Source organism: Salvelinus namaycush, chromosome 19 (assembly GCF_016432855.1).
Source record: "Salvelinus namaycush isolate Seneca chromosome 19, SaNama_1.0, whole genome shotgun sequence".
In the NCBI taxonomy this organism is placed as follows: domain Eukaryota; kingdom Metazoa; phylum Chordata; class Actinopteri; order Salmoniformes; family Salmonidae; genus Salvelinus; species Salvelinus namaycush.
The window spans coordinates 32,502,831-32,515,080 of record NC_052325.1 but is presented as its reverse complement, the minus strand read 5'-3'; the positions used below and the strand labels follow the sequence as shown (position 1 = coordinate 32,515,080).

The 12,250-nt window shown below is 41.7% G+C and overlaps 1 protein-coding gene across 2 annotated transcripts in view; it reads left to right on the top strand.

The window, feature by feature from the left end:
* vwa8 (von Willebrand factor A domain containing 8) overlaps positions 1-12,250 on the top strand; it is a 92,049-nt gene that overhangs the window by 31,941 nt on the left and 47,858 nt on the right. For both annotated transcript variants that reach the window (XM_039014857.1, XM_039014856.1), the window contains exons 15-22: positions 2,987-3,155; positions 3,344-3,421; positions 3,499-3,614; positions 3,767-3,864; positions 3,988-4,094; positions 4,988-5,059; positions 5,941-6,017; positions 9,721-9,796. In XM_039014857.1, coding sequence (XP_038870785.1) covers positions 2,987-3,155; positions 3,344-3,421; positions 3,499-3,614; positions 3,767-3,864; positions 3,988-4,094; positions 4,988-5,059; positions 5,941-6,017; positions 9,721-9,796 — 793 coding nt within the window. The remainder of the gene's footprint in view (positions 1-2,986; positions 3,156-3,343; positions 3,422-3,498; positions 3,615-3,766; positions 3,865-3,987; positions 4,095-4,987; positions 5,060-5,940; positions 6,018-9,720; positions 9,797-12,250) is intronic.

The window sequence follows — 12,250 nt, the reverse complement described above, 5'->3', positions numbered from 1 at the left end:
TAAAGAAGGAAGCCTGTACATAATAAAAAATTATCCAAAACATGCATCCTGTTTGCAATAAGGCACCTAAGTAAAACTGAACAAACAAATTGGCAAAGAAATGAACTTTATGCATTAGGTTTAGGGCAAAACCAACACTCACAGCTGTAATTGCTGCCAAAGGTGATTCTAACATGTATTGACTCGGGTGTGAATACTTATGTAAATTAGATATTTCTGTATTTCATTTTAAATAAATTGCAAAAATGTCTAAAAACATGTTTCTACTTTGTCATTATGGGGTTTTGTGTAAAGATGGGTGAGAAAAAAACACATATTTTATCCATTTTGAATTCAGGCTGTAACACAACAAAATGTGGAATAAGTCAAGGGGTATGAATACTTTCTGAAGGGACTGTATCGTACGAATTGCAATTTGTAACATATTATACGAAATGGATGATGGACATCCACAAATTACTACATATCATACGAAACATAACATGACAGTGTGTCACGAATTTATGTACAGAATAATATGAAATGCTCTGAGACCAGGTTGCCTGTGGAGATGGCAGTTCTGCTTGTAATGTGTTGTGATGGTGGCTGTATGTGTGTGATGAAGGGATACAACACCCTATCATGTTAATTAGCGTGCCATCCATTTAGATATTACAGTGTGTGTGTGTGTGTGTGCAATTTTTTATTTTATTTTACAATGACTCATCCTTCCTGTGGTTAGTCATTCAATAATACCTCCTCTCAGGTGTCATACCACACACACAGACTTTCAGGTGTCAGACAGAACAGTGAAGTTATGGGCTGTGTAATGTCGGGTGTTGATTAAGCCTCATTATTAACCCTACGAGGTTCGGAGTCTGCTGGTTTTCTGTTCTACCTGATCATTAATTGCACACCTGGTATTCCAGGTGTAAATCAGTCCCCGATTAGAGGGGCACAATTTTAAAAATGCGGTGGAACTGAATTTGAGGTCCAGAGTTGAGTTTGAGGGATCTAGGGACATGAGCTATGAGTTACGGTTTGACAGACACACACACACACACACACACACACACACACACACCACTGACACACACCTCAGGACGTGACCTTGCAGCCAGAGGCAGGTCAGTCAGTAGACAGTGTAGCAGTGGAGGCTGCTGAGGGGAGGATGGCTCATAATAATGACTTGAACAGAGCGAATGGAATGGCATCAAACACATGGAAACCATTCCTCTAGTTCCGCTCCAGCCATTACCACGAGCCCATCCTCCCAAATTAAGGTCCCACCAACCTCCTGTGCAGTGTAGTATTTAAATATCTGTGTTAGCGTCAGAAGTGAAAACCCTGACAATGACTGCTTTCATCTCCACCACCATAACAGGAAATTAGTAGGAGAGAAGGGGGAGGGATTAAAAGAGAGAGAGAAAGAGAGCGGGGGAGAGATATAGAGGAATAGAACTAGGATAGAGGAATGTGGTGGAGAGAGGGGGAGGGAGAGAGAGCGGGGGAGAGATATAGAGGAATAGAACGAGGATAGAGGAATGTAGTGGAGAGAGAGGGGGATATTTTTGACAATGTTTGTCTGCTGACTGTTGGCAGGACAACTCTTTCTGTTTATCTGCCTTTCACCCTCTCATTTAACTCTGTATTGTTTCCACCTTCTCTTCCTTATCACAAATGTCCGATTTTACATCATCCAACAGACAACATTTAAGCATAGGAACTATGTGATAGAATGACTACAATTTCTCCGTAAATGTTCCCTTTAATAGGTTTCTTCTCCAGATAGAAATGTAGTCCATCGGTCGGGATTCAGGGTTGTTTCGTTGGGAATTTGAGTGAACAAAATGTGTGTGCTTTTGCGTGTGTGTGTGTGTGTTTGAGCTCCACCTAGGCTGGCAGGAAGGATGTTTGTGGTAGAGCGTCTGGGCTGAAATTAAATCACTTCCCCTTTGTTTTTGCGGCTCAGACGTGTGTGTGTGTGTTGTGTGTTGTGTGTTGTGTGTGTGTGTGTGTGTGTATCCTGAGTTTCCCGCGGCTCACACTCTTGATGTGATTCCACCCAGGACTATGGGCCAGGGCCACTATACAGTTACAGTATGTGTAGTAACACTAGAGTTACCATAATTGCAGACAAAAAGTCACTACTACAGTACTATTACTATTACTACAGTACTATTACTACAGTAGTATTACTATTGCTACGGTACTATTGCTACAGTACTATTACTATTACCACAGTACTATTACTACAGTACCATTACTACAGTACTATTACTACAGTACTATTACTATCGCCACAGTGATATTACTACAGTATTATCACTACGGTACTATCACTATTACTACACTACTATTACTACAGTACTATTACTATTACTACAGTACTGTTACCACAGTACTATTACTATTACTTCAGTACTGTTGCTATTACCACAGTACTATTACTACAGCACTATTACTACAGTATTATTACTATTACTACAGTACTATTACTACAGTGCTACTACTATTACCGCTGTACTATTACTGCAGTACTATTACTACAGCGCTATTACTATTACTATTACTGCAGTACTATTACTGCAGTACTATTACTATTACTGCAGTACTATTACTACAGTACTATTACTATTACTGCAGTACTATTACTACAGTGCTACTACTATTACCGCTGTACTATTACTGCAGTACTATTACTACAGCGCTATTACTATTACTATTACTGCAGTACTATTACTGCAGTACTATTACTATTACTGCAGTACTATTACTACAGTACTATTACTATTACTGCAGTACTATTACTACAGTGCTATTACTAATACTGCAGTACTATTACTACAGTACTATATGACCTGTGGTTTTTACTGACTACATACCTTGACTAAGGAAAACCCCATGCTATAAAATAGTACTGTAAACAAGTATTTCTGGACAACAAAAAATGTATATGTCGTGATTCACACTCGGTACAAGCTCTAAAATGTGTGTGTGTTTCCAGGTCCATCTTCCCCGTCCACCCTTCGTTTCGTGTGTTGGCCCTGGCAGAGCCCCCTGTGGCGGGCAGCAGTGGTCAGCAGTGGTTGGGTCCTGAACTACTCACCATGTTCATGTTCCACAACATCCAGCCTCTGGCACGGGCACAGGAGACCAGCCTCATACAGTGCTTGGTGAGACGCCCACTCACACACACACACACACACACACACACACACACACACACACACACACACACACACACACACACACACACACACACACACACACACACATATCCAACATATTGATTCAGTCATCTGTTTCCTTCATATCATCCTCCATTCATTCTCTCTCTTTGTCTCTCTTTCTTTCTCTCCAGACTCCCAACGTTCCGAAGGAAGCAGTGGAGCAGCTCCTCCACCTCACACACAACCTCCGACAGACCAACGACCCTACTGTAAGTGTGCGTGTGTGCGTGTGTGTGTGCGTGCGTGCTAGTGAGTATGTGTACTAAACTGCCTGCTGTGTGTCCAGGCCCAGTCTCTAGCGTCGTCCCTGTCCACCAGACAGCTGTTGAGGATCTGTCGTCGTCTCTCTCAGTATCCAGAGGAGAGCATCGCTCACGCTGTCAACAAAGCATGTCTGTCCAGGTACACAGAAGCGCACGCACACACACACACGGACTGATTTGTTAGACAAATGTTGATTGAACTATTCCTTGAACTGTACGTTGCTTGGGATTAAATTGTCTGATTTAATAACCTTGTTATAATTTGCAATAATATGCTTTATGTTTGATTAGGTTTCTACCCAGCCTGGCTCGTTCCTCTCTACAGAAGGGCCTGGCTAACTGCTCTATACAGGACACACAGCCTGATGCTGAGGCACATGAGCACAGCTGTAAGACACACACACACACACACACACACACACACACACACACACACACACACACGCACACACACACACCACACACACAAACATGTATAATCTATTTCACCCCTCCCCCCTCTCTCCATCCAGGCACTGTAAAGGATGGTGTGTTGACCATAGGCAGCGTGTCAGCTCCCGTCTATAATGCTGGGGAGAAGATGAAGGTGCCTGACGTGCTCTTCTACGACAACGCACAAGTAATGGCCTCCACACACACACACACACAAACACTGATTGTAGTTGTATCAAGCCCCTGGACTGAGGGGTTCTGACTCCTCTCTAGAATACTGAGTGGGACTGCCCCAGATCTATCCATCTCTCTCTCCTTCCCGTCTATCTTTTTTTCATGCTCCCCCACACTTTTCTCTCGCTCTCTCGCTCTCGCTCTCTCTCTCTCTCTCCTCTCTAGCTCTTTGTCGGTTCTCTCTCTCTCTCTCCTCTCTAGCTCTTTGTCGGTTCTCTCTCTCTCTCTCCTCTCTAGCTCTTTGTCAGTTCTCTCTCCCTCTCCCTCTCTCTCCTCTCTAGCTCTTTGTCGGTTCTCTCTCACTCTCCCTCTCTCTCTCTCCTCTCTCTCTCTCTCTAGCTCTTTGTCGGTTCCCTTTCTCTCTCTCCTCTCTAGCTCTTTGTCGGTTCTCTCTCATGTCTCTGTCGCGTCTCTTTCTTGCTCTTGCTCTATATCTGTCTTTCATCCCTCTCACGCCTCCTTCTCTCTCACTCCCTCCTTTCTCTCATTCCCTCCTTACTTTTCAGCGCCGAGAAAGAGTGAGCTAGAGAGAGGGATGGAAAGAAGAGGGTGAGAGATGATGTTCCTGCCTGCCCCACTTCTGAAGAACCTGCTCTCTGTCCTTTTTTGAGAGTAGAAAGGGAGAGAGGAGTAGAGGGGATGGAGATTGAGGGAAAGCAGTGTTTAAATGAGGCCAGTTCATTGGACACCTCACCCCTACTATCTAGTGTCTTGAACTGTCAATCAAACTACTGAACACCTCACCCCTACTAATGTCTTGAACTGTCAATCAAACTACTAAACAAATGTAACATAATTTACCCTGGATTCATTCTAAACTTAAACTGTCTTTCTCTCCCTCTACAGCATATGATGGTGATGGAGGACATGCTGAAAGACTTCCTGCTGGGAGAGCACCTCCTATTGGTAGGAAATCAGGTGAGTTACAGGGCCAAAGACCAATCACAGCTTTTGCATGATTGAAATGGCCATTTAAAAATGGCTTTGGCTGCAATCCAAAGAGAGCAGTTGGCTCCTGACCCATCATTAGGGAACCACTTTATTGAGCGATCAATTAAAACCAATCGATAGCCATAGCCAAACTCAGTTAGGTCCATTGACAGCCGTGAAGAGAACTGCATAGAGTTGCATATAGAGAGATCTTAATACAGTGCTGGGCCTGTATTTGAAAGGTATGCCCTGTCTGGGTAATCTCATTCATTATGATCTGAAGGAAAAACTGATCTTAAATCAACATTCCTACTCTGAAACTGTTTTGATCACAGGTCACTGTGAAGTAGGTCACAGTAGACAGCTGTGGGTGACTGATTACAGGGACTTTATGACCCCGTCTCTGTCTGTCCCCATGGGCCATCCATCCTCCACCCTTCAGCTCTGTCAGCATGGACACTCCGTCCGCCGCCCACACTCCCTCCGTAGTGGACATCATGTGCCCTCTGAAGGGCCCTAGGGTGTTAGGGGAGGGAGGGAAGGAGTGGGCGAGCTTGGGAATAGAGCCGTCTCACAGGCACACAGCACACGCTCTGGGCCTCAACAGATATTTTAGACATGTTGGAGTCAACTGCAAGACTGATGGTTAGGAGTTGTGACAGGGATGTTCTTTAACAATAACTGGATGTGAAATACTCCTCTTTAGATGAGTTCCCTTGGAAGTGTGTGAAGAGAAATTAACTCAGTCCTGTATTAAGAATGATGAAACGTACATTATTTCGGGCACTTTATACATGAAATATGTGCTGACTTTATTGCGTTAATATTATACTGTATATTGAATACAATATTTGTGTGCTTACTCACAGGGAGTGGGAAAGAATAAGATTGTGGACAGGTTCCTCCATCTTCTCAACAGGCCCAGAGAATACCTGCAGCTCCACAGGTGAGAGGTTGAAGGTCAGAGTGTGTGTACCTGCGTGTGTTTGGCGAGGGGTACAACGACCCTATCCCACTATCCAGGATTGTTTTCGAGTGTGGGTATATTCTTGCCATCTGTAAACTGCATCCCTTTTCTAATGGACCATCATGGAGTTTTAGCTGACACACATGTGGTCGTGTTATGTCAAATTGAGTGCATTTGCGCACAATTGAATCACCCAACATTTAAATTTTTAGCATAACAACCAAGCAAATAAGATTCCCATCCTAAATAGCGGGAGTGTTTTCCACAGCTAAATACGACTTGTCTTGTATATGTGACAAACAAGTCATTTATGTATTTTTAACAACCCGAGAAAAGGGTATCTGTGAAAAGCAGAGTGTGGGTAGCACTCTCTGTCGCTGCTCTCCCTTGGCTCTGCCTCTATCTGAGGATGTTACAGACTATTTTGGTCCCGGAGAAATCAGGACAGCAGTGTTCAGGCCAAGGGGACTACAATAGAGCTGTTAGATAGAACACACACCTATAGGTCTTTCTCTTTTTTCCCCCTTTCTTAAAAAGAAATATTTACATTTTTTTCCTTTTTTTATTTTCACTACAGATACAAACATATACATATGAACCACAGCTTACAGACCCATACAAACAAAGACTACATCTCATCTGCCCAGACTCGCATGCTCACATTCCTAGTGCCAACATTCTTTTTTGCCACAATCATTCGATTTTTCCATTTTGTTAAGGATGGCGGATTGTTTGATTTCCACGTTTTAGTATATATTTTTTCAACATGAGAAGAGAATCGTCCACCCAATTGGGTATCTCCCTACACCCCCATATGCCATGTCTTGAAATATGCAGACAGACGGATTAAAAGTAAGTTTACATTGTAATACTTCTGACTGCCAACTTTCGAGCTTTGCCCATTCGTTTTGCACTTAAGACATGACTCTGCCGTTATGCTGTAGAATTTGTGATTTAAAAAAATCTTGTATAATAAATGCTATACAGTGCATTTGGAAAGTATTCAGACCCCTTCACTTACCACATTTTGTTACGTTACAACCTCCCACAGTTGACAGTGCATGTCAGAGCAAAAACCAAGCCATGAGGTCCAATTCTAAGGAATTGTCAGTAGAGCTCCGAGACAGAATTGTGTCGAGGCAAAGATCTGGGGAAGGGTACCAAAACATTTCTGCAGCATTGAGTTCCCCTGTAGAGATGGGAGAACCTTCCAGAGGGACAACCATCTCTGCAGCACTCCACCAATCAGGCCTTTATGGTTGTATGGCTTGGAGTTGATGAAACCTGCTCCAGAGCGCTCAGGACCTCAGACTGCGGCAAAGGTTCACTTTCCAACAGGACAACGACCCTAAGCACACAGCCAAGACAACGCAGGAGTGGCTTCGGGACGTCTTTGAATGTCCTTGAGTGGCCCAGCCAGAGTCCGGACTTGAACCCGATCAAACATCTCTGAAGAGACCTGAAAATAGCTGTGCAGCGTCGCTCCCCATCTAACCTGACAGAGCTTGAGAGGATCTGCAGAGAAGAATGGGAGAAACTCCCCAAATACAGGTGTGCCAAGCTTGTAGCGCAATACCCAAGGAGACTCGAGGCTGTAACCACTGCCAAAGGGGCTTCAACAAAGTACTGAGTAAAGGGTCTGAATAGTTATGTAAATGTGATATTTCAGTTTTTTATTCTTAATACATTTGCAAAAAATTCGAAAAACCTGTTTTTAATTCGTCATTATGGGGTATTGTGTGTAGATTGAGGGAAGAAACTATTGAATCCATTTTAGAATAAGTTTGTAACGTGGAAAAAGTCAAGGGGTCTGAATACTTTCCGAATGCACTGTTTATGCTGGATTAAGTGTACATTTTAAGTGTACATTAGTTATGCTCTCCCTCCATCATGTGCCAACATCAGTTCTTTTTAAGTTTTGGTTCAAATATGTATATGTTTTTTCTAAGAGATTGGAAGCTGGATAGGCTCTCTGCAAGGTTTTGTATATCTTCCCTATCAAATGAAAGATTGTTTCATAAGGTTGCTTTTTAGGGAGTGATATTGTTTCTTGTAGAATACGTTTAATTTTCATCCATATTGTTATAGTGCTCTTACCGATGAAGTTGTAAATGTTCTTAGCTTTATCCTTTGACAATAGACACGTAAAAAGATTTTGGGGATGAGCATTCACATCTTCAATATGCACAAGTGCTTCTCAGGGGCTTCTATAATTAGCCCGCTACGTCACCTTGATAGAAACAGAACATTGGTTGCGGCTGGCCTGATTTCAGACCACACACATTGATATTAGTTATTGATGTAAGTTAGCGATGTGCTCTCATGCCAAGTATAGCCTTCAGGTGGTTCAACATGGAAAATATATCAAACAAGGTTGCCCTGATGGGGTACGCAAACACTTGTATCCAATCTGAATGACAGTAAGTGCATCGAGGTAAGGAAGATAAAACAAACCAGAAAACACCTTAATCACAGGTAGAGTCTTCACAACAGAATGATCCTTGGTAGAATAACACATGAACCGTTATGTATTGAAAACGAGAGCATTTAGTTCCACACAGCGTGATAACATGAAGAAAGCTACATTTGTAAAAGATTCTGTAAATCAGGTCGCGGTAGCTTCAGTGTTAGACCACCTACAACATGGTTATTCATATAGACACACTTGTAGAAAGGCTGTTTCAACAGAGGCTCTGAATAGGATTGTAGTTTACCTGGCAGTGATATAGAGAGAACACAGGCACGTGTCAAAGAATATATACACGCACACACACACGCACTGCTCTCTCAGTTACAAAGAGACAGGAGACCGGTCTCACTATGCTCATCATGTGAAAACATCCATAGGTGTGACAGTCAAAGGATCAGTCTATTATATATAGCACTGGGACAGTCAGACAGATAGACAATAAGGTCAGGGGTCCCCTAGTAATCATTCTGCTTGACTGGACAGCAGCAATCACACAATAGCCTAGTCTAGAGATAAGATGCAACCATCAAGCTAGACTTCAGTTTCCAGGGGAGAGACAGGAGTTCAGTTGATGGCTTTTCCTTTGTAATCTCCTCAGCTCCCACTCCTGTGCTTTGCAGAGCAATTTGACTGTAGGCAAGGTTTTACCCTTCTGTCTTACATGAGTGAGGTGGGGGAAAAACTGCAGTTTACGTGTACGTTTAGTTTTCATGTCAGATTCCTCCCCTCGCGGAGTGTCTCTAATTACTGAGAGAAAGTAGAGGTTGTCTGGTGAAAGTCGTCTGAAAGACAGAAGCAGACAGGGACAGGGCTGAATGTAGATGTGACCTAGTTAGCTACTATAGCTGTGTGTGTGGGTGGCCTGGTTAGCACTAGCTAATTTTAGACCAAAATCATGGCTTTGGGGAGGCAGCCTGTCATGAAGTGTACTGAGATGAGTGTGTGGGTGTTGGCATGTGTGTATGTTTGCGCACGCATGTGTGTGTGGGTGCGTCCACTGAGCGGTGTCTCAAAAAGATGATTGAGAAGCAGCCTGTCCATGAAACAAAACCGGGGCATGCTGTATAGGTCACACATTGACAGTGAGCAGACTCATGTGTTTTTGATCTTAAATGGAAACTGGCCTGGATGGGGAGAACCGTTCCATCTCTTCTACGTTTGTTATTGACTGTAAAGTGTGTAACCCACCCTTCCGTCCTCTCCCCTTTCCAGGGACACTACAGTTCAGACCCTGACCCTACAGCCTTCTGTTAGAGATGGAATTATCATATACGAGGACTCACCGCTGGTCAGTATGACTTCTCTCTCTCAAATCCAGTATGCTTTAATTGCATGAATGCCAAGGTCAATGTTGCCAAAGGGAAGTGATACAAAAACAACAGTAAGAATAGTAGCTATAATACTAATGGAATACTAATGGAAAAAAAGTGTGTAAATACTGTATATACACTGAATATACAAAACATTAGGAACACCTGCTGTTTCCATGACAGAATGACCAGATGAATCCAGGTGAAAGCTATCATCCCTTATTGATGTCCCTTGTTAAATCCACTTCAGTCAGTGTAGATGAAGGGGAGGAGACAGGTTAAAGAAGGATTTTCAAGCCTTGAGACAGTTGAGACATGGACTGTGAATGTGTGCCAGTCAGAGGGTGAAAGGGCAAGGCTAAATATTTGAAGTGCCTTTGAACGGGGTATGGTAGTAGGTGCCAGGTGCAAAGGTTTGTGTCAAGAACTGCAATGCTGCTAGGGTTTTCACGCTCAACAGTTTCCCGTGTGTATCAAGAATGGTCCACCACCCAAAGAACATCGAGCCAATGCTTGACACAACTGTGGAAAGCATTGGAGTCAACATGGGCCAGAGTCCATGCCCCGACGACTTGAGGCTCTTTTCAGGGCAAATGGGGGGTAGTGCAATTCTATTAGGAAGCTTTTCTTATTGTTTTGTACACTCAGTATATTATATTATACAGTCAGTACACTCAGTATATTATATTATACATTCAGTACACTCAGTATATTATATTATACATTCAGTACACTCAGTATATTATACATTCAGTACACTCAGTGTGTTATATTATACATTCAGTACACTCAGTGTATTATATTATACATTCAGTACACTCAGTGTATTATATTATACATTCAGTACACTCAGTATATTATATTATACATTCAGTACACTCAGTATATTATACATTCAGTACACTCAGTGTGTTATATTATACATTCAGTACACTCAGTGTGTTATATTATACATTCAGTACACTCAGTATATTATATTATACATTCAGTACACTCAGTATATTATACTTTCAGTACACTCAGTATATTATATTATACATTCAGTACACTCAGTGTGTTATATTATACATTCAGTACACTCAGTATATTATATTATACATTCAGTACACTCAGTGTGTTATATTATACTTTCAGTACACTCAGTATATTATATTATACATTCAGTACACTCAGTATATTATATTATACATTCAGTACACTCAGTATATTATACATTCAGTACACGCAGTGTATTATACATTCAGTACACTCAGTATATTATACATTCAGTACACTCAGTATATTATATTATACATTCAGTACACTCAGTATATTATATTATACATTCAGTACACTCAGCATATTATACATTCAGTACACTTAGTACACTTTCATACTAATGCAATTTCTCAGAGAAGCAGATTTTGTTTAAAAAGTAATAATTACAGTAAAATAAATATTTTGACACCCCTGTTTTCAGTACTCCAGCACCCTACCCTTGTGAGAATAATGACACTGAGCCTTTTTCTAAAATGTTTTATGAGCTTGGAGAACATGTTGGGAGGGATTTTAGACCATTCCTCCATACAGAATCTTTCCAGATCCTTGATATCTGTCGTCTGCTCTTATGGACTGGCCTCTTCAATTCAAACCACAGGTTTTCAATGGGGTTCAAGTCCGGAGACTCAGCTGGCCATTGCAAAATGTTGATTTTGTGGTCATCTAACCATTTTCTTTATGGATTTTGGTATGTGCTTGTGGTTATTGTCTTGCTGGAAGATCCACTTGCGGCCAAGTGTTTTTGGCTAAAATGTTTTGGTACTTGGTAAAGTTCACGATGCCGTTGACCTTAACAAGGACCACAGGACCAGTGGAAGCAAAATAGCCCAGTAACATCAAAGATGCACCACCATATTTTACCGTAAATATGAGGTACTTTTCTGCATATGCTTCTGTTTTTTGTCTCCAAACCCACCACTGGTGTGCGTGGCCAAAGAGCTCTATTTTCATGTCACAAATAAATATCCAACACAGAAATGTTATAATGTTCAACGATCAGAATCTAATTAAACTTTTTTTTTTTATGAAGGTGGTACTTATATTGTCTATTACTTATAATACATGGAGAAAATAATACATTTAATGTTTCCTCCTTTAGCTTGTGGCAAGCTGTGACATACTGTGCTGCTAACTCTATAACATCAGACCTTTCCCCCAAAAGTATACACAGTTTATTTTTGTTTGATTGTTCTGTGAATGTAGAACTTTTCATTTTGAATTTGGGGAAGAAGGACTCCTTAATTAATATATATTTGGGGCAGGTGATTAGAAAGTGTTCTTCAATTTCTATCTCTCTTGGCCCACAGTGATGACATAGTCTGTCCTCTCTGTTCAACCATGTTTTTTGGTGTGTCCTGTCAGTTGCCAGTCTATGATCACTACTTCTGTATTTG